The sequence below is a fragment of the Bos indicus genome, chromosome 5, assembly GCF_029378745.1.
Source record: "Bos indicus isolate NIAB-ARS_2022 breed Sahiwal x Tharparkar chromosome 5, NIAB-ARS_B.indTharparkar_mat_pri_1.0, whole genome shotgun sequence".
In the NCBI taxonomy this organism is placed as follows: domain Eukaryota; kingdom Metazoa; phylum Chordata; class Mammalia; order Artiodactyla; family Bovidae; genus Bos; species Bos indicus.
The window spans coordinates 45,544,776-45,569,500 of NC_091764.1; the positions used below are offsets into that span (position 1 = coordinate 45,544,776).

General features: G+C 37.5%; 1 protein-coding gene across 4 annotated transcripts in view; it reads left to right on the forward strand.

Moving 5' to 3' along the window:
• Nucleotides 1-13,862, forward strand: part of MDM1 (Mdm1 nuclear protein) — a 28,394-nt gene extending 14,532 nt beyond the window's left edge. For 3 of the 4 annotated variants that reach the window (XM_019960854.2, XM_070789339.1, XM_070789340.1), the window contains 8 exons: nucleotides 2,312-2,341; nucleotides 2,677-2,852; nucleotides 3,863-4,171; nucleotides 4,976-5,088; nucleotides 5,186-5,295; nucleotides 10,165-10,417; nucleotides 12,307-12,366; nucleotides 13,597-13,862. In XM_019960854.2, the coding sequence (XP_019816413.2) occupies nucleotides 2,312-2,341; nucleotides 2,677-2,852; nucleotides 3,863-4,171; nucleotides 4,976-5,088; nucleotides 5,186-5,295; nucleotides 10,165-10,417; nucleotides 12,307-12,366; nucleotides 13,597-13,709 (1,164 nt within the window). In that variant the 3' untranslated portion in view covers nucleotides 13,710-13,862. The remainder of the gene's footprint in view (nucleotides 1-2,311; nucleotides 2,342-2,676; nucleotides 2,853-3,862; nucleotides 4,172-4,975; nucleotides 5,089-5,185; nucleotides 5,296-10,164; nucleotides 10,418-12,306; nucleotides 12,367-13,596) is intronic. The other variant, XM_019960855.2, reaches the window with a different exon arrangement.
• Nucleotides 13,863-24,725: the final 10,863 nt, after the last annotated feature.

The window sequence follows — 24,725 nt, forward strand, 5'->3', positions numbered from 1 at the left end:
TTAAATTTTAAACAAATTTAGTTGTGTTCTTAATTTACAAAGAGAAATTCAGAAAGGAAGACATTTATAGCATTTATGTCATGTTATCTGATTGTATTACTTGACCTGGGAAGGGGTGTATGTATTGCTTTAACTGTTTGGCATGGCTTATTCATATCTTTTTTAGTGACTCTGGTTTTTGGCTGTGAGGATTGTTTTTAACACTGAGTTCAAGCCACTGATTTTTTTACACTTTCTAGCGGAACAAACACCTTACTTTGAAAATATCAGCCTCCTATTTTTTCATATTAGTTTAGGATTGCAGAAGTTTAAAATTATGTATTTGCAAAATATTGCAACATTAGCATGAAGATTATTAACAAAGATTGCTGATAAAGTCAATTTAAAGCACTGAGTTTTAAATGTCAGTAACAGACAAAGCTGAATAAAGTTTTTACAGAATTTCTGTATCTCCATTCCCTTTTTAAAAAAGAATCAGTGTCAAATAAAACTGGGTCATTGTGTACATGGAGGGGATGTTTGTCCATCCTCTCATTCATCAATCAGTGATGTCCTCCCCCATGGACAGAACGCAGCCTTCTCCGTGGCTCCTTCTTGCTCGACCCTCACTCAACTCAGGACTGGTAGGACCCCCTTTGAAACCTTCCTTCAGTGTATATCTCATTTGTTTATTATGGCATAGATCATACCAGTGTTATGATAATGACTTATCATATAGGAGGAAGTCTGCCTCCTCTACCAGATTGTGAGTTCACTGAGTGCAGGCCCTTTCTTGCTTAGCTTTGTTTGCTACCAGCCGTGTAGCTCAGGCCTAGCACTTAGTCCACACTCAGGAACAGGTTGTGGAATCAATGTTGAAAGGCTACATTATCCCTTACCTCAAGGGATTTGTAGGTTCGTAGGGGAGAATGACACAAGCAATAATTCCAGAAAAATGAAATAAGTACTAATGAGGGTATGCATGAAGAGCTTTGAGAGTGCAGAGGAGGAAGTGATCCTAAGACATGAAGATTTTATCATGCAGGTGACCATGATACATTTGAAGCATGCAGGGACTTATTAGAAATAAAATCTGGATTCTATCAAGGCACTTTATTACAAGGTTCCTGTGCATTCAGAATACCCTGATTATGAGTTCAGACTCAATCCATGTGTCTCAGTTCTACCTGTTAAATGAAAAAAACGTTAACTAGTAATTTTCTGTAAGTTAAAAAAAAATGGTAAATGAATATGGCTCAATTTTTTTTGACAGTGAAGAAAACATTTGAAGAAAACAATGTTTTGAATTATCCTTTGGGAATGTTTCAGGTTTGGTTCATTAGAGCAATAGGATTCTATTGGGATTTCGTGGTTTTTTTTTTTTTGCCCTGGCAGGTGCTGTCCTTTGCTTTGGCTGATTCATTAGACGTAGCGCTTGCCTCCCTCTGCATCAGTAGTATCCTTAAGGAGCTGAGGATATGTTTCTCCAGTTGCTTTCACAGTGCTAATTTCATTATATGCTTTGTGTCTTCAAGTGAGAGAAGAGCAGCTTTAGCAGACAGCATCCAGATAGCCTTTTCAGGCTAATACTCTGTCTTTATGTTAGGAAGAAATTACACAGTTTTTTGAGAATAAATCAAATAGATTATTGAAAATAATTTTAAGCTGTAACTTAGTTTTTTTACATTGTGGAATTGTATTTAAGAAAGTCAGAAGGTGGCAGTATAATGTATAAAATGAAAGAGTTTCAGTGAGTATAAGAGACTCCTTTTCATGTGAAAATATATTATTTGCATATGAGGGAATTAATATGTGAGTCACCTTATATATAGTTCATCAGAATATTTTGGGGGAGTATCCTGTTACTTTGTCAAATTTATTACATCTATTATTGTGATAGTCTTTTAAATTATGTATTTAATACTGGTTTGGCCGATTACAAGGGAATGTTGAGGAATTTGGAGGGGGAAGTCATGAGACTGTCTCAGTGGTGCTTCTGTGGTAGTAGCAGCTGTACGTAAGCCAAGAAGTAATGACTGAGGCTAGGGCTTTCTGGCATGTCAGTACTATTCCAGAGGTGGGGAAATAGTCATTAGGTTACCTTGTGGTGGACAGCATTCCACTCATGCAAGAATGTCATTGGTTTTCAAGGCAATGTTAAGGTATCTTGGTTACCAAATTAAATGTTGTTAAAAATACTATAAAAAATATTGATTGACAAGTTTTGGTATATATTTAGAAGGAAGAATAATAAGATATTTCATTGATTCCCATTAATATTCAATTATGGCATTAACCTGTCATTAAGTATGTTTCTGTATTCCTCCCCTAGGCTTCTCTAAATGCCATGTGGTATGCGGAGGTTGGTTGCTTTCATGTTTTTAAAAATTGTAATAATGCATAGAGTACTTGTGTAATTTCAGTTGAAGAAAGAAGTAGGTGTCAGTGTTTTTCTTAGTTGCTGCAAAATTTCTCCCTGCCTGCTGGCCTGAAATAAAATAATTGCATTGTGCTTAAGCTTGACTATTTTAATTTCTGCTTAAAAATGCACATAGCCTTATGAATGTATGTGGCTATTTTTGCCTTTCTTTCTCCTTGGTTTCTGGCTGTATTTGTGCAGTGTCTTGGATATGCTACTTGGTGGTATTTGCAAGGAGCGTTTAAAATAATACATGGTATCTCAATTCTCCTGCATAGGTTAAAGAACTCCGAGAGAAGGCTGAGTTTTATAGGAAACGAGTTCAGGGAACCCATTTTTCTCGGGACCATCTAAATCAGATTCTGTCTGAAAACAACCGCTGTTGGGATGTCTCCTCAACCACGAGCTCAGAAGGAACCATTAGCAGCAACATCAGAGCACTAGATCTTGCTGGGTGAGATGTTCTTAGTGGACAGTGGAATATGTTGTAGAGTAATGTGGATCATAGAATTACATAGGAACATGATATGAAGACTCAAATTTTGTATAGTCAAATGGAAATATATCAGCCACTAACTACTTTTAGTTTATTTTTTGTGAAAAGTAAAGCTATACATACTTGCTTTACACACCTGTGTAGAAATAATGCGTAATTTAAATCTGGAAGTTTAGATTTTATCATATTCCTTGTTCGCAATTAAGAGTAAAATGGGGATGACTAGCAGTAGACATAAAACTTTAAAAGTAAAACAAAAAGACAACAATAATTAAGACTTAGAGAATATTAGCTATTAGTACATATCCATTATCATTCATTAATGGATTTTTGTGATTAATATGGAATTCTGGCCCTGATTCTGTGAAACACTTCTATTTTAGGTTTTAAAGTGAACACAAACTATTAACAGGAATAGCACATTGATTTGCATCAAATAAAATAGTTTTCTGTTTTCATAGAGTATTAGTATGATCATACATACCAAATTGAACTGTAAATTCTAACTATGTGACATCTGATTTTAAAAGTCCACAAAATTTGTTCTTTAACGGTGACTCAAAAAGATTAACCTAATCTAAAATACAAAATTTGAATTAGCTTATTTGGTGTATAAGTACACACGAGTTTGTGCACAAACCCTAATTGAGTAACTGAACAAGTTAAACCATCTCGGGGGTCCTAGTTTATGTATGCATTTATGAGTTGAAAGATACATAGGAGTTTTGTCAGCAGGAGTACAGGCATATATGTGTGATGGTAGGAGTAAAAGGACATAAATTTATTTTGGAATATTGTAACTCCTATAAAATGAACTCTTAGTTTGATTTTTTCCTTCAATATCTGGGCAAAGCAATATCAGTGGGAAACATAGTTGTGAACCATGGAAGGAAATGACGGACTTAATGAGTATCAACTAGAAACCTCAAAACTACTAAATTTAAAATAAAACTTATTTTGTTACACAGAGATCCTACAAGCCATAAGACTTTGCAGAAATGTCCTTCTACACAGCTAGAAGAAAAAAGAACTATTTTGGAAGAACAGCCCCAGAAAACTACCACAGAGAAATTGGGTGTGTCAAATGCTCCCATACCTGTTAGAAGGCGTCTGGCGTGGGATGCTGAGGACACCACTGAAGACGTACAGAAACAACCAAGCGGGGAGGAGGAGAAGGGGGAGGAGGAGAAGGAGGAGGGGGACAAGCAGGTTAACTTGGAAGAGCTGGAGAAGCTGGAAGTACAGGAAAAGTCTAAAGCAGACAAGATCAAAGAAGAGTAAGTGTTTAAAATTAATCAGTATTTAGACTCATTATTGTTCACAGATAATAAGTATTTCATTTTGTCACTAATGATAGTGGTTTACATTTTTGGTTTCATGACTAATAAAAAGCAGATTTTATTTTAATGTCATGAAATAGACATTTCTACATGGTTTATATAATTTGATTCACTCAGGGATTTGAGTCACTCAAAATCATTAGTCCCACTGCACTAATTGGGAATTGAACACTTGAACACTGAATTACTTGGGGAGGAAGTAGTTAGTATTCTTTTTATTTATATCCTACTAATTATGATTTTCAAGATATGATTAACTAGATATCTCTGAAAGAATGACTTCCTTTATGACTTAAGGAAAAATAACTAATATTCTTTACTATCAGATGGTTATACGGAAAAAGAAAGAATTTTTGTGATGTTAAAATAAATGATTTCTGCGAATAGCTAATTTCTCTTGATTTATATGCCAGTTGTTTTGGGGAATGGTTCTCTACCATTGGTTATGGTGTTTTTTGTCCATAGTCCAACGCCCTTATTATTCATTCACGACTTTTGCAGCTAATGGAAGCTAGGCTCTGACTCAGGGGAAGAATTCTCCAGTATGTTGCTTACTTGCAGTGATCTCCCTTCTTTTGCAGTAGTCAGTTTCTCTTAACTGCATGTGGATTTGTTTCTTATTTTTTCAGAAGCCAAATGGCCTTCTCTTACAGGTTTATGCTTTAATTGCATAATGATGGCACAGTATTTTTTTTTTAATATTTTCTAGAGGACATGCTTCATAATTGTCTTAATTTGTAGGTCGGAGTCGTCTTCTATGTCTTCAGGGAAAGGAGGCAGGCTTCCTACTCCAAAGCTGAGAGAACTGGGTGGAATCCAGAGGACTCATCATGATCTTACCACTCCAGCTGTTGGTAATAGGCGGACACCGTACAGTTCTTATTTCACCTGCTTCCTCTACGTGATAATTTAGTTTAAATTGAAACAGTGGCATCTTCTGTATTTTTCCAGGTGGTGCTGTTTTAGTGTCTCCATCTAAAGTGAAGCCTCCAGTCATAGAACAGAGGAAAAGAATATCCTCTCAGGATGGCTTAGAAACTTTGAAGAATGACTTTAGGAAGGTAAATATTTACACTTTGGAGAAAAACATCTCTTTAGGAAGTGATTATTTTAGTCACATGCAATAAATACATGAGAGGTTCAGATTTTAGAAAATTCTGTCCGTCATATGTGGAGGTTATTAACTTACTTTGAGAAGGCAAAGGCATTGAATTGTTCTTGAGGGTAGTGCCATTGTATTTTGACTGCATACTTTCAAATATTGTCAGTAGTGACAACAGAGAGAGAGAGAGAAGAAAAACTATACTGTTGATTGTGCATCTACTCTGACAGTTTTGTCCAGGCACTGATTTAACTGGAGATGTAGCAGTGAAAGATGAAGGTAGAAATCCTGACCTTCACTGAATTCACATTCTAGAGGAGGAGGGAGACAGTAAACAGGATAATTAGGTAAAATACACAGTATTTTAGATAGTGATAGGGGCTAAGGAGAAGAATAAAGCAGGGGAAGTGAGTGGGACTTGGCCAGGGAAGTTCTCACTGAGAGGGTGGCATTTGAGCAGAATCTGAAGCAGGTAAGGGACTGACCTATATGCATATCTAGGAAGGCATTTTACAAAAAGAGCAGCAGGTGCAAAGTCCTCCAGTTGAAAAGGTGCCTGATTCCTTGATGAACAGGCAGGGAGTCAGCATGGCTGGAGATGAGAGCAAGAGAGAGAGTAGAATGGGCAGTGAGGTCAGAGGCGTAATGAGGGATTAAATTGTGTAGGGCCTTAGCGGTCATAGCAAACACTTTGCATTTTATTCTGAATAAAATGCAAAGTCTTTGGAGGAGCAGAGGAATGATATGATTTGACGTAGGTTTTTCCAAGCGTCACTCTGGCTACTGTATTGGGAATGGACAATAGAGGTGCAAGAGCATGTAATTGAAACTAGTCAATTACAGTATCCAGGAAAGAGGTGACAATCATTTGAATCATAATATTAGGTAGCCATACCAGGAGCTAGATTTGTTTTTTTTCCCCCATTGTTTACGCTTTGGTTGCTGGTAGGCAGAGGAGTCATTAAACCTGCTATACACAATGATTTCCCCCCCTTTTTTTCCGTAAAAAAGCTACTATCATAACATTAAATCCATAAGTCATTAAATTATCAATAAATTGATATCGATAATTCATTTAGCAATTGAATTAGCAGTATATTCAGTTAGCAATAAATTATCCCTGTCATTCAGTTGCCATTGTTTAATATCATTCTATCTTTTTTACCATAGGAGTTAACAAGAATTACTATCATAATATCCAGAAATATTTTTTGCTGGTAACTTTTAATGACATAACCTTGAATTGTGGGAGTATTATGGGGCAGCAGCAAGTTGGGAAACTTATGTGCAGATGATCATAATAGCTAGCATTTACTGAACACTTACTATGTTCTAGGCTCTGTGCTAAGTACTCTACATGTATTAATTTGTTCAGTCTTCATAATGCATCTGTGAAGTAAATATTGTTAATACTCCCATTTAGGTGAAACTGAGGTGATACAGCTGCCAAACAGTGAAGCAGAATTTGTCCCCAGGCAGTCTCTTCTCAGAGCCCACATTTTTAACTCTTTAACAGCACTGTCTCGTAAGACTTGAGAGTAGAATTTTCATGGTATTGGTTTGTCAAGTACCATCTGTACATTTTGTAAATAATATTAAAAACCCAAGTGTTTGTTAGCTCACTTTATTCAGCAGATGTTTCTTATCCATTTACTTACATGCTAGATTCTGTGCTTGTGATAATAAGTGGAAGTAGACATGGTGCATTGGACTTTCCATGTAGCTCAGCTGGTAAAGAATCCACCTGCAATGCAGGAGACCCAGGTTCGATTCCTGGGTTGGGAAGATCCGCTAGGGATAGGCTACCCACTCCAGTATTCTTGGGCTTCCCTGGTGGCTCAGCTGCTAAGGAATCTGCCTGCAATGCAGGAGACCTGGGTTCGATCTCTGGGGTGGGAAGATCCCCTGGAGAAGGAAAAGGCTACCCACTCCAGTGTTCTGGCCTGGAGAATTTTATGGACTATAGTTCATGGGGTTGCAAAGAGTCGACATGGCTGAGTGACTTTCACTTTCAGACATGGTACCTGATTTTACTGAACCTACACCCCCCAAAAAGTAAAATTAAAACTAGTCATTGTTTCAGAGAAGTATATACTGCTATTCTGGAAGAAATTGACCCAGTAATGGAGATCAGGAAGCTTCTTGAAAGTCAAGGATGCTTCTTTGAAGAAGTCATAATTGAGTTGAGATACAGAGGAAGAAGAGCTAACTAGGTAAAAAGAGTGGGGAGAAGCATAGCATATGCCAGGATCTGTGGAGAGAAAGGACATAGGGTTTTAAGAAACAAAAGCCAGTCCTGTGTGTGGCAGGAAGCAGATGCAAGATGAGGTTGGAAAAGAGAGCAATAGTAAGAATTTCTTTCACCTTAAGTAAAGTAGAAAGCCATTGAAATATTTTAAATATGGGAATGTTGTGATTGATTCATGTTTTGCAAGTTCTGGCTGCCGTGGAAGGCAAGAAGAGACTATGGATACCTCTGAAGGCCCATTGCAATAGTCCAGGTAGGAGCTATGATAGCTTGGACTAGGAAGGTGGGCACAGACATGAGTGAAATTAAAGAATTGTGTGAGGGGAACAACATCAAGGCCTGGTTCTGGGTTGGATAATGACTCCTAGGTTTCTGACTTACCCAGCAGGATTGATGGAGAGTGCTCTGCACTGAGTAAGAGAACTCTGCACCACAGCCATCTTTGGAGGGGAATATCAGGAGTTTCATTTTCATTCATTCAGTCCACAATTTACTGTGCTCTTACAATGTGCCAAGCACTGTTAGGATCTGGGGATTCATTGATAATCAAGATAAAATCTCTGCTGTCTTGAAACTTATATTTTCATTGGCAGAATAGACAAATGATTTTTTTTTAAAAGAATTTCAGATAGTAGTGAGTGCTATGAATTAAATAAAACTGCAGACAACCTCCAAGGGGTGGGTGAGACTGTTTTTAAGTCATCAGAACAGGCACCTCTGAGGAGGTGACATTTTAACAACACCTGGCTAATGAGGGAGGTGCCCAGTGCGGAGACGTGGGCCAGAGATTGTTTTCTAGATAGAAAGGACAGCAGGGGCATGTGTACAACAGTGACAGGTTCATAGAGTGAGAAGGCCTGTGGCGCCTGGAGGAAGGAGGCAGAGGAGAGGTGGGGGATGAAGGTGGGAAGGGAGGCTGGGTAAGGAGTGGGGATGTTATTCTAATGTCAGTGGGAAGCTCTTGGAGGATTTCAAGCTATTAAATATAAATCTCTGATACACTTGATAAATAAAATTACTGGCTACTTAGTGAAGAGCGCGTTATACTGGGGGAGAGTAGAAGCAGTGAGGCCAGTAAGGAGGTTTTTAGGTTCAAGAACAGATCATGAAGTCAGTTAAATTAAACCTGGGGACCCCATGTACTACAAGTATTCTACGGATTTAATTCAGGTTTTAACAATAATAAAACCAATTTGACAGAAATTCCAAATTCTCTATAAATATGTACAAAAAGAAAAAAAATCAGTTTTCATAAGACATCTTCATGATTAAAAAGGGAAGCAAGTGGAAGATTTGTATTTATCTTATTAATAGATCTTGATTTTTAAAAATTTGTGTTTTTTTGGTGAGACCTCAGGCTATCTCCCCTTTGAAGCAATAAGCCAAGCTTTCTAATTGTAGAAAATGATGCTTAAGATCAGAAAGTAGTGTTTTGAACATCGCATTGATAAACTTGAAGTTAATAACTAAAGGTAACAATTACAAGGAGTAATCAGGAAAATTTGGAGCTATATTTGATTTTACTGGTTTACATTATTCTAAAAGTGAAGTTATACAGGGATTTTGACCCTCGTGATACATAATCATTGTGGAAAAACAGAAGATACTGACCAAACCAAAAAAGTTAAAGTCATACCTACTGTAGAAACAGCCATTTTAGTGTATTTGTTTATTATGCTGTAGATAAGTTTTCATAATATATTTTCCCTCACCTAGCAGTGTATTATAAATGTACTTCCATGTCATTAATTTATAATTTGATTTTTAATTGTGAATATGATATCTGTAGTTATACTGTGGTTTTTTTAAAGGCTACATGCTTATTGCTGTAACATTTTTTAAAACTAGATGCCTATTGTTATATCTTAATTTTCCTGTTTTGAAAAATGCTGTAAAGAAATCATCCGTCCTTTACCTACATTTTTGTTCTTATTGTTGTTACCTCTTTTTATGTAAATATTCCTTAAGTATTAATTTTGGGGTCAGAGAACCACAGTATTAAGGCTTTTGCTGTGATTTACCAGCTCCCCTGTGAGGTTGTGCTACCGGTAACACTGATGAGAGCGCCAGTTTTACTACATCTTTGTCAACTCAGGGTATTATAGTTTGTTTCTTAAAATTTATTTTTATAATTTGTTAAGTAAAAAATTAGTACTTATATTAATACTTGTATTTTGAAATTATTTGATGAGTGAGGTGTAGAATGTGTTTGCTCTTTGTAGTTTGTATATGAATTGTTGATATATGTCCTTATTTTACCTTTAAATTAGGTTTATCTTGCTACTTTTAAAGAAATATTTATGTAACAATGGTGATTCATTGTCAATCCAGTAAGTTGTGTATTTTCCCCAAGTTTGTCATTTTTCTTTTTCTTTTTTAAAGTATTTACATATTGTTTTTATTTAGCTAAATATCATTATATTGGTTGTTAGTCCTATAAAATCTTCCCCACATGAAGGTTTCATAAATTTTCCCCATATTTTTCCCTATTTCATTTTTGGTTATTTGTGTATTTAAATGTTTGTTTTATTTATATATGTGTACCCACATATATGCTTTTTTTTTTTTTTTGTCGTTTAGAAAGAAAGTCGTGCTATATCCCTCCTGACTTCTCCAGCTGCTGGTATTAAAACAGTTGATCCCTTGCCTTTGAGGGAAGATTCTGAACCCAATATCCCCAAATTTGTTGAGACAACTCTTCCCGTTTCAAAAATGCCAGAATACCCACCTAACACACCTGGGAAATCTGCTTCTCCACCCTGCGCCACATCCTACTGGCATCCTTCTCGTCGAATTCAGGGCTCCCTGAGAGATCCAGAATTCCAGCATAATGGTAATTATTTAGGTTTTAATTTTCTGTCTATTAAAAGGAAAGTGCTATATTGATAGATACAAAGGCTGTAAGTATACCATTTTATTTAGTTTTAGTTAACGTAGTAGATCCGGAGAAGGCAATGGCACCCCACTCCAGTACTCTTGCCTGGAAAATCCCATGGATGGAGGAGCTGGTGGGCTGCAGTCCATGGGGTCGCTAGGAGTCGGACATGATTGAGCTTTTCACTTTCACTTTTCACTTTCATGCATTGGAGAAGGAAATGGCAACCCACTCCAGTGTTCTTGCCTGGAGAATCCCAAGGATGGGGGAGCCTGGTGGGCTTCCATCTATGGGGTCACACAGAGTTGGACACGACTGAAGCGACTTAGCAGCAGTAGCAGCAACATAGTAGATCTCTTTAAACAGAAAAAAACCCTCATCTTTGACACACTAAGTTGTGCTATACCCAAGTTCACTTTGGTCTAAGTGTGAGATGTCTCTGACGTTCTTTGCCAAAAGTGTATAGGCAACCCATTAGATGCCAGAGCACCTCTTCCCCAGGTATGACAACCAAAGATGTCTTCAGACATTACCAAATGTTACCTGGATATAGAATCAAGTCATAAAATATTTTCCTTCGGTTTTATTAGCTATTGCTTTGCTCTTTTTTTATGTCCATTATTATTGTTGAGAAATCTGATGCACTTTTTATTTTTGATTTTTGTGTATGACTTTTTTTTCCCTGACAGCTCTTAGCATCTTCTCTTTATTCCTAGTGCTCTGAAATTTTATGGTGGGTCCCTTTTCATTCATTTTGCTAGTACTCAGTAAAGCTCTTCAATCTGAAAAGTCATGTTCCTCAGTTCTGGGAAATTTTCTTAAATTATTTAGTCAGTAATTTCTTCCCCTGCAGTCTCTCTTGCTCCCTTCTGGCACTGTTATTTTTCAGATGTTGGACATGTTGAAGATGCTATTTTCTTATCTTAGCTGTCATATTTTCCATCTCTGTCTTTTTGTTTTAATTTGAAAGGGTTACTATTTTTTATCTTCTACTTGAGTTTTAAAATATGTTGCTACATTTTAAATTTCTAAGTTTTTTTTTAAAAACATTGCATACTCCTTTTATATAAGCATTCTCTTATTATTTCATGGATAGCATGTTTTACCTGGTTGAGGAGATAAATGATACATATATATAATGCCCCTATTTGGAATATGGTTTCTCCTTTCCCCTAATTGAATCTGGTGTCTTTCAGTCATAAAGTAGCTGTGATAAACCTTCTTTAGCAATAAGACCTCAATTCCTCTTTTGGAAGATGCGCTGTTACCCTGCTGTGCAAAATTAAAGATGGATCTGGTAGACTATTTTGTAGAAAGACAATTAGATTCCTGATTCAGTTTTCCCTTCCCTTCAACTTTCAGTGGTACTCAGTACTCCCAACCACCCAGCCATCAGGGGAGCAAATTGATTGCTTCTTGGTTTCCCTTCTCTGCTGCCTTAGGATTCAGCTCCATTGGCTATGATAACCACACACTCACTGCCTTCCATTTGCTTTCCACTTTTCAAACTTTTCTGTTTTCTTGTTTCCCATTTTCTTTTTCCTAGGTTTATATTGCTTTTGTACATGTGTATAGTCCAACTATAATCTTTAAAGAGAAGCTTATTATATTTCCTTCAAGTTAGATTAGTATTGTCATTGAGAAGAATCCCAGGAGGTTATCCCCTGTTTGTTTACATATTTGCTAAGCATATTATAAATTAATGAATGGCCCTTTGGCAGGAATTTCTATTAAAGGTATAAAATTAAACTTTTTGACAGTCTACCTTCTCTTCAAGTTGACTGTAAGATACATTGTTGGGTGGCTTTGAAGGATAATTTCTTATGGCTTTTGTTTTTTTTTTAAAGTGGGAAAATCAAGGATGAACAATTTCCAGTTACATCAGCATGAAGCCTTTAATGATGAAGGTATTTCAGTAGTCAAATAACACAAGATAACAGTATATTTTATTAGATAGTAGTTTATAATAGTATAATGATTTGACATTCGGTTAGCACTTTATAGTTTACAGAGTACTTCCATAGATGTCTTTTCATTAGATCCTTAAAACTCTGTGAAGGGGGTAAACTATCCCCATTTTATACATGAGTAAACTAGGCACTAAGCCTTGAAGAATCTGTTTTAAAGCAAATGGATGGCAAGAGATGCATCACACCCACCATCAGTACTCTGTTTTCCACCCTGGCTGACTGGTGGCTCAGGAATCGGCTTAGCATTACATCCATCATTTTCTTCAAATGTCTGTATATTCTCAAAAAATACATGATTAGGGAAAATGAGTGTTTTTCTCTTGTGTAGTTTTTATTCTGAAAAATTTGGTTACTGATAATGGTGGCAGGAGGAATTTTGAATTCTTGATGTTGAACAATTGAAATTACTATTTTAATGCAACCTAAGAAGTATAAAATTACTGTTTATAAGTTTTGAATTTGAAAGTAAATTTGAATACTTTATGTATTATGGCTTCACACACATTGATGGTTCTTTCCTCTTAGCAAGTTTGACACTCCTTTCAGAATTCAGTGAGCTAGAAATCAAGTTGTTATGTTTTGAAATGCCAATATCTGGACACTGAATCCTATCTTGTTTTCTTTTTAATGGAAAAACAGTGTTTACAAATAACTTGATAATTGATTTGCTTACTCAGAATGAGAAATTTCAGTAATAATGAAGGGTAGCATATTAAAGTCACATCATTTCTATATTAAGTGAAATTACTTTAGAAATGTGATGTGGGTACCATGTGAAGGTATGACATTTTGTTTTTAAAATGTGAGGGTTTCTTTTGCTCAAACAGCTGTGCTTTTTAAAGTAGGACAAGATAGTATGATGATGAATTGTTTCCAAGTAATACCAAAATCACAGTCCATGTGTTTGTGTTAATGACATAGCGGGATTTCAGAAAAAAAACAGAATGCTCATTTAATATTGAAATGTTTGATTTCTAAATATGATAAACTTGGAAAATTACTGTGAATGATCCTAAAAATACTAATCTTATATTTTAATAGATTATGTGTTTCTGATAGTCAGTATTGACATTACAGAGCTTGATGCTTTTAATTTTCTCTTGATGTTTTGAAACATAGTATTTTTATAAGAGATTTTTTGCACTGAATATAATTCTTTCATTGCAGATGAGGACAGATTATCTGAAATTTCTGCTCGCTCTGCAGCTTCTAGTCTTCAGGCTTTTCAAACTCTGGCACGAGCTCAAAAAAGGAAGGAGAATTTCTGGGGCAAAACATAACTAGGCAGACACCTAGTTGAGTTGCTTTTATCTGGGGGAACCATTGGCATACTTTTTTCATTATTGCTTTACTATGTTAAGACTTCAAGTATTTGGATTTTTTGCTAACATTTCCCACTTAAAAAGAATTGTTTTTTTTGTTTTTTTTTTTTTGCAATACTCAATTCAGTCTACTGGAAAATTTTTAACACAGGTTCATGAAATTTTAACTTTTGAAGGATTCTTTTTGCATCTGTTCCCAAAGTATAAAGACATAGATTATGTAGTTCTTCACATGTTCTAATTTGTATAATGTGTCAAGGCTAGCTGGTAGAATTGTGAATTTCCCCTATCCAGAGAATATTCATAAATATGAATAAAGTAAAGTAAAAGTTAAAATCTAAATGTGAATATAGATTACCTGAAGAGTGGCTTTATGTATCTTTACAATTGTAGATGTCATAAAATGAATTTGTTGTTCCTTTACCTTTTGCTGTGGTGTTTATTTTAGTACCTTCTGTTTGTGGTTGCAGTGTTAAAATAATTGTACTTCATATTGAAAATACTAGCTTTTGTATATATTTTTCTTATTTATGTAACAGAGTTTGCTGAGAGAATATATTTTTTATCTTTGTGTGTATTCTGTTTGTATAAGGACTTTGGCTTACATTTGAATAATGTCTGAATTTTGAAAAATTTGTATAATGGAAAATTAAAACTTTGTAGATATTTTGAAATAAAACGATCAACTGTTTCAGTTCTGTTTGTTTCAAGTGTTTCAAGGGTTTGGCTTCTCTAGAGAGTTATTACATGGAACAGATGATTATCTTTTAAAAACATTTTACTCACAACAGCTTAAGCACTTCATACTTCTTTTGCATTTATCCAAATGCAGCAAAACTGAGTCCACAATGTTTTTGCACAAATATAGGAAAAAACATAGAATTTCCAAGGCAGACTCATTTTTTTAAAATTTGACATAAACTTTTTGATTATACTTCTTTAACTCTTAGGACATGTTCTGTGGTCTTACTCTTTATCTTGCTTGTTTATCATTTGCTTAATTTTCTAAAAAATACGGATTTCATAAAATATAATGCATAAAATATTTACATAAATATTTACAATAGACAGAAGTTACTGAAGATAATACACAGAATATTGATGCCTGCTGGTTAGAAAACAAGTGTATAGTCTGTGTTCTAAAGTGCTTAATTTGGTCAAGAGTGCTTTTGCAAATCACTGGTTCACAGTAAGGGCCTTAAAGGTCTTTTGTTATCATGAAATTATAAAGAACTGTAGGCATACAAACTATTTGCTTACATTCCACAGACCTTTTAAAACTGTTGATTTAAAAAGTTACTAAGCCCCAGCAATCTCACTACTGGGCATATACCCTGAGAAAATCAGAATTCAAAAAGACTCATGCACAATTATGTATAATAAACTGCAGTTATTAAAAATTTTACAGTTCAGGGACTTCCGTGGTGGTCCAGTGGTTAAGACTTTGTCTACCAATGCGGGAGGTGCAGGTTCGATCCTTGGTTGGGGAGCTGAGCTCCTACATGCCTTGTGGCCAGAAAACCAAAAACATAAATGATACTGTAAAAAATTCAAAACAGACTTTAAAAATGATCCACATAAAACAATCTTTACAAAAGCTTATAAAAATTTTACAGCTCATTGAGTTTGGAAAGAATGTATACATCTGGGAAACCAACACCACAACCAAGACACACTGCATTTCCATCATCAAAAGTTTCCCCATTTCGCTTTGCAGTTCAATCCATCCCTCCCACCCCAGTCCTCAAAGGAGATCACTAATCTGCTTTCTGTCAGTTTATAATAATTTTATATACATGGAACCATCTTTTTTATCTGGCTTTCACTCAGCATGTTTTTGGGTCATCTATGTGCTGGGCACCTATGTTCCCTTTTATTTATTTTTCTATGTTCCCTTTTAATCCACTCACTTATGGTGGACTTTTGGGTTATTTGCAGCTTGGGACTATAATGAATAAAGTCTACTGTGCAAATCTTTGTATAGACATAAGATTTTTCATTTCTCTGGAAAATCCTAGGTAATTCAATTTTTTTTATCTTTAACTTCAAGTATATGGTACACCCTATTATAAACTGGTGATTTGGTTTTTTTGTTGAAATTGGTATCTCAAACTAGACAGGGGAACAAACATCAGGATCACAACGGAAGTAGCACACCAATTGCCTCTGTTCTTTGTCCCTATCTTCACCCCAGATGCTGAGATGCTCATATGTCCCTGGTTGAGAGCTCAGACAAAAGTGCACATACATATAATTCAAATTTTGTATACATGTATGGGAATGGATATTCATGTTGAATCTCATCTCAATCTTGTGGGAGTCTGAACTCCCAAGTTAACAACTCTTCAAGGATGATTTTTGAGGATTAAGGGTAAAACATGATAAACACGCTTAGTGGGGCTTCCCAGGTGGCTCAGTGGTAAAGAATCTGCCTGCCAAGCAGGAGACCTGGGTTGAGAAGATCCCGTGGAGGAGGAGATGGCAATCCACTCCAGTATTCTTGCCTGAGAAATCCCATGAACAGAGGAGCCCGGTGAGCTACAGTCCATGGGGTCACAAAAAGTTGGACATGACTTAGTGAATAAATAACAACAACAAAACAGCTTAGTACTTGGAATGTATTACCTCGAGATTTAAGTATATATATTATCATTTTACAGATGGGAAAACCCTCTTAAGTGGCTGGACTAAAACCTGATAGCTGGTGGGTTCGATCTAGGTCTTCTTATTCGATCTATCCACACTGCCTACTCTGGAGTGTTTATACTAAAATTGTGAGTCCTACTGTGATTCAGTTTTCCCTGGTTGATTCATTTGGAAGTTAATTTTTTTTTTTTTTTTACTTCATCGTCTTAGAAGATAAACATTTTTCTTTCTAGTCAGATAAAAAAGTATATGGGAAACAAGTTATTGTACTGGTAGAATCAATCAGAATAAAAGTGAGTTAACATTCAAAACAAACTTGTTCTCATATAAGTAGTGTTGCAGCTGGTTACTCAGGGAGCTCAGGATGGATTATGTACCTCTGTTGCAGTTGCAGACACCCCCAAAATATTTATCACAACTTCTAGAAGTTTACCAAGGGAACAAATACTCTAAAATGGTGAATGATCCTAGAATCATTTATGTTTGGTTTTGGAATATGTTTTAGGACCTTTACATGTGGTGGCATTAGTCATGATGGCGTGCTCAGGGCACAGTCTTTGTCATCGCTGCCATCATCTCTCTTTCAAAATGAGTCAGTGGTGCAAGGCTACCACAGGCAGAACAGTCCCTGTCATTGGATGAGCTAGGGTTGTGCCCTGCCTGAGAAAAGAGCCTGCAGTCTAGCCAATCGAATTAAAAGCAAGCCAGTGGTATCTTCACTAATGGTGATCCTGTAATCTGAGTTGACCTTATGCATCTTTCTCCTATGGTGAATGGAGGCATAGAAAGCTCCAGCCTTTTTTGTTCCTTCCAGATTCAAACTGTCTTAAACTCTGTTTCATATTTCATTTCCACCTGATCCTACAAGTCCTGCTAAGGGTAGCAGCCTCTCTCAAACAGAGGACAGCTCTCCTGCTATACTACACCTGCTATAATACAGGTAAGAAGAAAGAGTAGTCATCCTAAACCTGGCATCCATTCCCTGGTGGTGCAGTAGATAAGAATCTGCCTGTCAATGCAGGGGTCACAGTTTCCATCCCTAGTCCAGGGATGTGGACCTGGTCCACATGCTGGGAAGCACCTAAGCTCCACAACTACTGAGCCCACGAGCTGTAACTACGGAAACCTGAGTGCCCAGAGCCTGTGCTCCACAACAAGAGAAGCCATCGCAATGAGAAGCCTGAGCACCTCAACCAAAAGTGGGCCCTTCTCACGGCAACTAGAGAAAGCCCACACAAACAACGAAGACCCAGCACAGTTCTAAATTAACTAAATAAGAATTCTTTTTAAAAATGACTATATATAAAAATGGAATCTGCTTCTCTTCCACTAAATGCTCCTTACCCATTACTCCTCAGGACCATATTGAAGTGTGTTCTTGGCAATTGAGAGAGGCGTGGGGTCACCTGGGTCCCTCTGGAAGTCAGAGCAGGAAGCTAACAGACATAATGATGTTTGGGGAATTCGAACCACACAACCAATTCGAGCCACATAATGGACAATTTCGATAATCTTGGGAAAATTTTCAGTTTCTGACTATATATTTTACACCAAGTAGTATAGTGAAGCTGACTTTTGGGTCAATTGCTAAATATTCAGAACTTTTGTGAGCAGGTTGTTAAACCATCAGTAGCTTGAAATTGACCATTTGAAAATGGTGGGCTAGGGTTTCCTCCCCATTACCCCCAAAGGCAGTTTATAAACTTACCACGGCAGCCACTACACAAATCTCTGTGTTGTTTTTTTTTTTTTTCATATAATTTGCCTGATAGAGAAAACAATCTACTTCAGGAAGGAGAAAAGAGCAGCTCAAGATAAGCTGCTATAAGATTTACTAAACCTTTCACATCTTCCTTGGCTTATAAAAATAAAGTGGTTTAGTTTCCTTTCTTGGCTGAAGTCTACCTAGAAAATAAAAATAAGCCACAAATAGCAGATACTAGAATGTAAAGGGACACTATCCATGATCCACCCATAAGACTACCCAGAGATGGGGCCTGGGAATCTGTATATGTCTTCCTTGGGTGATTTTGATATTCAGGTAGTTTGGGAACCACTGGTTTTGGGGTTACAGTGGAGTCCTAACTCAACCTTGAACAAGCTGGTTAAACTCCTTTGAGTCTGCTTCTCACCTATAAGACTTAACAATTAAATGACTCAAAGTCTGTAAGGATATTTTATGTATGTTGCCCAAATGTCATTCTGCAACCAAGCAAAAGCCCCTCTCCCCCAAGTACAGAACCAAGCAGTTAATGATTAGGACAATAGAGTGTACCCACAGCAGCCCCCTAAGCTATTCTGCAGGCAGATCATCCAGGCAAGACATCTGAAGATAGAGTCAGCCAATCTGTACTCAACAAAGAAGGAGGCAGAACTCAACCTCCTGCCTCAGTGATTCCCTGAGATTCTCTCCCCACCCCCCATCTACCATTTTTTCCTTTAAAAACTGTCATGGCTGAGCAGAATCTTTGGAGTTGGTCTCAGGACATGAGTCTACCTTCTCCCCAGACTGCTGGCTTTTCTGTTTAAAGTGACTTTCCTTTCTACTACACTTGCCTCTCGAATTATTGGTTTATGAGCACCGAGCAGCCAAACCTGGGTTCAGTTACAATTCAATTGAAAATGTTACTTCTGTTATTTTGAAGGCAATTTTTATTAAAACAATGGGAGAATGGGGGCTTCTCTGGTGGCTCAGTGGTAAGGAATCCACTTGCCAATGCAGGAGACACGGGTTCGAGCCCTAATCGGGGAGGATCCCACATGTCTCAGAGCAACTGAAGCCCATGCTCCACAACTATTGAGCCTGCGTGATGGAGCCTGAGAGGCACAACGACTGAGCCCATCCGCAGTAGCTACTGAAGCCCAAACACTCCAGAGCCTGTGCTCAGCAACAAGAGAAGCCACCACAGTGAGAGGCCTGCACAAGACAATTAGAGAGCAGCCCCTGCTAGCCTCAACTAGAGAAGAGCCTGCACAGCAATATGTATATATATGTATTATATATATACTTAATATACATAATATATATAGATATAAAACAATGCAAAGGGAGAAGCTGAATTTAAATTTAAAACCGGAGACAATGTATTCTGACTTCGTGGCATCTCCTATAGCAGCACTGTCTGCTATGACCTACATTCAGCTCACACAGCGGCAGTTTGGGGCAGGGGTGCTGAAATGATTTGTCTGTTTCCGTTATGTGGTAAAGCAAAGAAGACTGTGACTCTAGTGTTGTGACTCAGCGATTCTAGAAGGTGGAATCAATTACCTGATACATGCAAACTGTATTAGAGGAACCATGAATTGGAGATGTTATCAGGTATGAGTCAGACAATGCAGAGATAGAGGACTCATGATAATTACTGATGAAAGGAAAGATAGGTGAACTTGGTCCCTGAATGAACGCACAGTCAATAAGGATTTTCTACATTTGCTACAAGCTTTTTTTTTAAGAGATGAATTAACTAAAAACTCAGTTTTGTTAACTTTTAGAAGGAAATATAAACTAACCTAAATGCCACACACTATGGGAAAATGTAGAAGCACCACACTCATAAATTCAATTGCAGTCAGAGGCTGAACATATCATCCAGGAAAATTTTGCCCATAGTGAGTACCTTAGCAGTTAAGGTTCCCGTTAAAAATTACTGTATTCAGGTCAAAACATCTAAGGTTCTGGAAAAAACCAAAGAAAATTGAAAATAGGTTTGTATGACAGTGCTCACACTTTTGTTCCGTAAAGAACCAGTAATAATTTTAACTTGTAATTTTGCAAAGATGAAACATCCAAAGTACTGTACTAATTGGAGAGTATAACCCAGCATTAAACACTGCAGCTTGATCACTTAATTACAGTGAATTGTAGCTGCCAAGATTTTAAAAGCATCACAGGTCAAGGCCTTAAGAACATATCAGTTTTTTTCATCATTCAGAATGAAGCTGTGGGGACCAAGAAAAAATTTTGTAATTTTTTAAATTTGGATTTGTGTTTATAGTTTGAATAGTTAAAAAATTAGTAAAGATTAATATAGCAACATGTACAGTTCTTTAATTACTTAAATAATATGTTAAAAAAAAACTTAGAAGCAGAACACTTTTGATTAGAGAAGCTCCTAAAAATCTGACAATCCCTATAAGTTTAGTGATTATGTTCATTTATTTATTCATTAAACAGCATGCAAAAATTCCACAGAAATTTTCTGCCATGCACAATATTAATCCTGGTGTCTCTTTAGGATTAAATAAGTCACTGTTGCAAATTACAAAATAATTTGCTATTCATTTAGTTTTTTTCTTAATTCCATAGTTGGAGAAAAATCACTGTCCACTCATGATTTATGGATTTTCAAATTTTCTGAAACAACTAATTTCCATTGCCTTCTCTTTGAAAGGCATTGTAGCCAGCCAGCTGCTGCTGCTGCTGCTGCTAAGTTGCTTCAGTCGTATCCGACTCTTAGCGACCCCATGGACTGCAGCCTACCAGGCTCCTCCGTCCATGGGATTTTCCAAGCAAGAGCGCTGGAGTGGGGTGCCATTGCCTTCTCCAAGCCAGCCAGCTAGTCTTCCTTTTTTCTGCATCACGTTCCCTTTGTTAAACTCTGTTTCCTAGTCACTAATAACAAGTTCAGGTCTACATGGTTGTGTGTGTGTGCGTGGATGTTTGCATGTGTGTTACTGATGATACTAGAACACTACTGTTCCTTGATGTGCACTAAATAAGTAAGAAATATAAACAAGTCTTGCATGCTTTTTCTCTACCAAATCAAGCTGTTTTAAAGAACATTTGCCCTGTCTCTGCCTTCTGGTTTTCCTGGGCTCCAAGATGCCAGTTTCTCTAGAACTCACATTTCCTTTGGTCTCTGAGGCCATCTCAAATCGAGACTTGACAAGGATTCAAGGTCAGATGTGTTAGAGTATATTACCATATTTTCCTCTGGGTGAATGGTACAATCTCCATAAGTCTTCCTACAATAGATTTTCTTTAACAATATTAAGAATACAATGAAGCTGGAAAAAAACAAACACCCTTGAATATTCATTTTAAGCAGACCTATGCTCTTGGGCCAGATAAAAGGATGTTTAAATATTCGTTCTGCCTCTTGTTTGTTGTGTGATCCTGACAAGTGACCTATCTTCTGAGCTCCAGTCAATGAGTATATTAAGTAGGGTAAGAAGCATAAGTAGTTTTTAATGGTTATTGTGAGAATTAAAGAATTCCATGCACCTGAAGCACTAATGCTGCCACATAGTTAGAATTCAAAAATGTTAACTATTTTCTATTTTATTTCATAAAATTGCTCAATTTTATTGGAAATGAGGGAAGTTGGGTGAAATGAAAGTTATTTCAATTTAGCATTTAAAACATTTCTAATTAGTAAGTGAGACAGGAAGTTAGAGCAGTGGCCTAAGGACCAATGAGGGTCAGTCCTAAGAGGCACAGTACACTTATGGGCCTCTTTTTTGTCTCAACCCTGAATACTGTCTCTTCTCTGACTCTTTTCTACCACCCACCCAAATGGAACTAGAAAGAGAAGCTTAAGAGAAGAGATAGGGTGCTGTTCACATTGAAGCCTGCCACTACAGCAATGCACCTACCCTGGAGATTCAGAGAAACATCCAGTAAATGAATATATTGCTAAACCAGTTACCGGGCTAGATAACTGGAGTTTGGCACAGCTGGGAAAACTCTGGGAGCTCATATCTGAGCACTGAGGGTTGAGGGAGCTCCCATCAGTCACTGACTTAAGGATGCAGGATGGAGAGAAAGTGAAAAAGCATCAGTAGCATCAACATTCTTGTGACTCCTGCATAGACAAGAAAGCCCTCAGGCCAAGGAGAGCAGGTGCTGCAGTTGGAAGGCAGCCGGTGTACAGCAAAGAGATGGAGAGGCAGGTACACAGGAGCGCCTGTGTTTGCTGCAACGCTGTGTTCTTCTGTTCGCTTGTTTGCCAAAAGTTTTATTTTTGTTTTAGATTTGAAGGCTTTGTTAACAAAAGAAACCACTGGTTACACACATTTTCAGTTTTTTATATAAGATTATTTGACTTAATTTCAATATGTAGTCATTAAAAGTTAAGGATTAATTGAGTAGGTCTGTTACCAAAACCGGGGTCTGGCTGCTCGCTGCTCAGAAGACTTTAAAGACAGTATGTTGGCCGAAAGGAAAGGTTGCTTTATTTTGGATGTTGGCAACCGAGGGAGAGGGCAGATGTCTGTCCAAAGGCCAAGTTTCCCAGCTGACGAGCAGAGGGTAAGAGCTTTTATAGACAGAGGGACAGAGCTATATGCAAAAGCAGCACAGTCAGCTCTGACGGTTATCTTTAAAATCGGTCACCGGTGGTCTGATCAGCAACATCTTGATTGTTTTAGGTACAGTTAATCTTCAGTTCCAAAGTCAGTTTGTTTTCATTTCTTGAGGCCAGTTCTCAGAATTGTGGCAGCTTATGTCATGGCTATAGTCTGGTTATCATGTAGTTAACTTTACCTGGGTTTTCAATATCTGTAAGATGGCTCACTGGAGAAGGCAATGGCACCCCACTCCAGTACTCTTGCCTGGAAAATCCCAGGGACAGGGGAGCTTGGTGGGCTGCCGTCTATGGGGTCACACAGAGTTGGACATGACTGAAACGACTTAGCAGCAGCAGCAGCAAGACGGCTCACAGAGTATGGCTCAGGATATTATCTATGGCCCTTGAGAAGGAACTAAAGGTCCTTGGCTATGCTTAACAACTATATGATTATTATTCTGTCTCCTTTGATTCTTTTCCTTTGTTTCTACATTTTCCCACTTCTCGGATTAAACTTACTCTTTGCCTAAAGTTTTCCGCAGACAAAAGGCAGGCTGAGAACATGGTGGGGGGGATCGGGACCACAGAGGGTCCTGCTCTGTTTCAGATCCACAGAGGATTCCTACACAGCACTGTGTACACAGCAAACAGACAGCAAACGCTAGCCATTACTAGAAGGGAAATGACAGAATTTGTCACCAAGTCCAAACTCATGTGCTCACCGCATGAGAGGCCAATGGATCCAAGAGACACGGTGTTGACGTGGAGCGACCAGAGAGCAACCCTGGTCAGAGTTCCTCAGTTGCTTCCACAACCTCTTGCCTGTTCACAGAGAAGAAAGAAGCAAGAAAACATAGAGGCAGCCTTAGAGGAAAGAGTACCAGATGTCTGCCTGTTACCAAAGTAACCAGAATAAACCAAAACCTAGCCAGCGTGTAAGTCACATTAATGTGACTTCCCAGTCCCATTAACCTGCAGCCTTTCTCCAAAAGGTTGGAGTTTTTCTTCTATGGGAAGCTTCCCAAAATGGAGCTGAAGCTTCCCACTATCAAAGTTACCCAGGGCTCTTGCAGGAAAATTTAGAATCAGATGCCTCAAGTTCAAGGGAGTCACCAGGCTTCTTCATTATCAGAGTGTTCCTCTCCTTTGCAAAGTGATTCTAACTGCCAGCTTATTTAATTGTGAGCCATTCAGGGGCCATTGCTCTTCTTATCTTAACATATCTAATATATGCCCCAAAGAGCTTTCCTTTATGATAGATGAAATATTTCCCATTTTTATAAGTTTGATAACACCAAAACATAAAAGAAATAGGCAAATTCTAATACAAATGACATAAATTCCAGCATAGATGCATAAATGAACTGATTCCCAAATCAGGTAAATAAATTTACCCTACAAAACAAATAAACTGATTCCAACTAGGGTAGGCTTGCCCCACAGTAACTAATTCCCCAGTGAACCAGCTCAAGGTAGAGTCCAACAACACTTCCTCTCTCCAGCAGGGTACCCCAACCAAATTGGCTTGTTTTGTAAAGGAAAAGCCCAAATTAAGGGGGAAATATATTCCTGGTGTATACACTGGAGCAACTTACTCTCCAAAATCAAGCCCATCAACCTATAACAGAAAAGGTGACACAAAAACAAACAAACGAACTGGCTGAACTGGCTAGACTTATCCTATCCTTATCAAATCCGTTGACTCAGGAGGAAGATGGGAGGGAGGTTCAAAAGGGAGGGGATATATGTATACCTATGGCTGATTCACACTGAAGTTTGACAGAAAGCAACAAAATTCTGTAAAGTAATTATCCTTCAATAAAAAGAAATAAATACATTAAAAAAAAATCCATTGACTCAAAGTTTGTCAGTTCCTTGTCTCAATTGCCAAGTGCTGGGGACAGTTGGTGCTGCTTCAGGGAATCTTGAAGGAAAGATCCTCAGGACAAATGGTCCCAGAAGCTGCTAGGGCCTTGCTCCAATATTCTCTGACTGGGGCCGGCTAGTCACAAGCAGCAAGGCTCCTGGCTGGCTAAGCCAA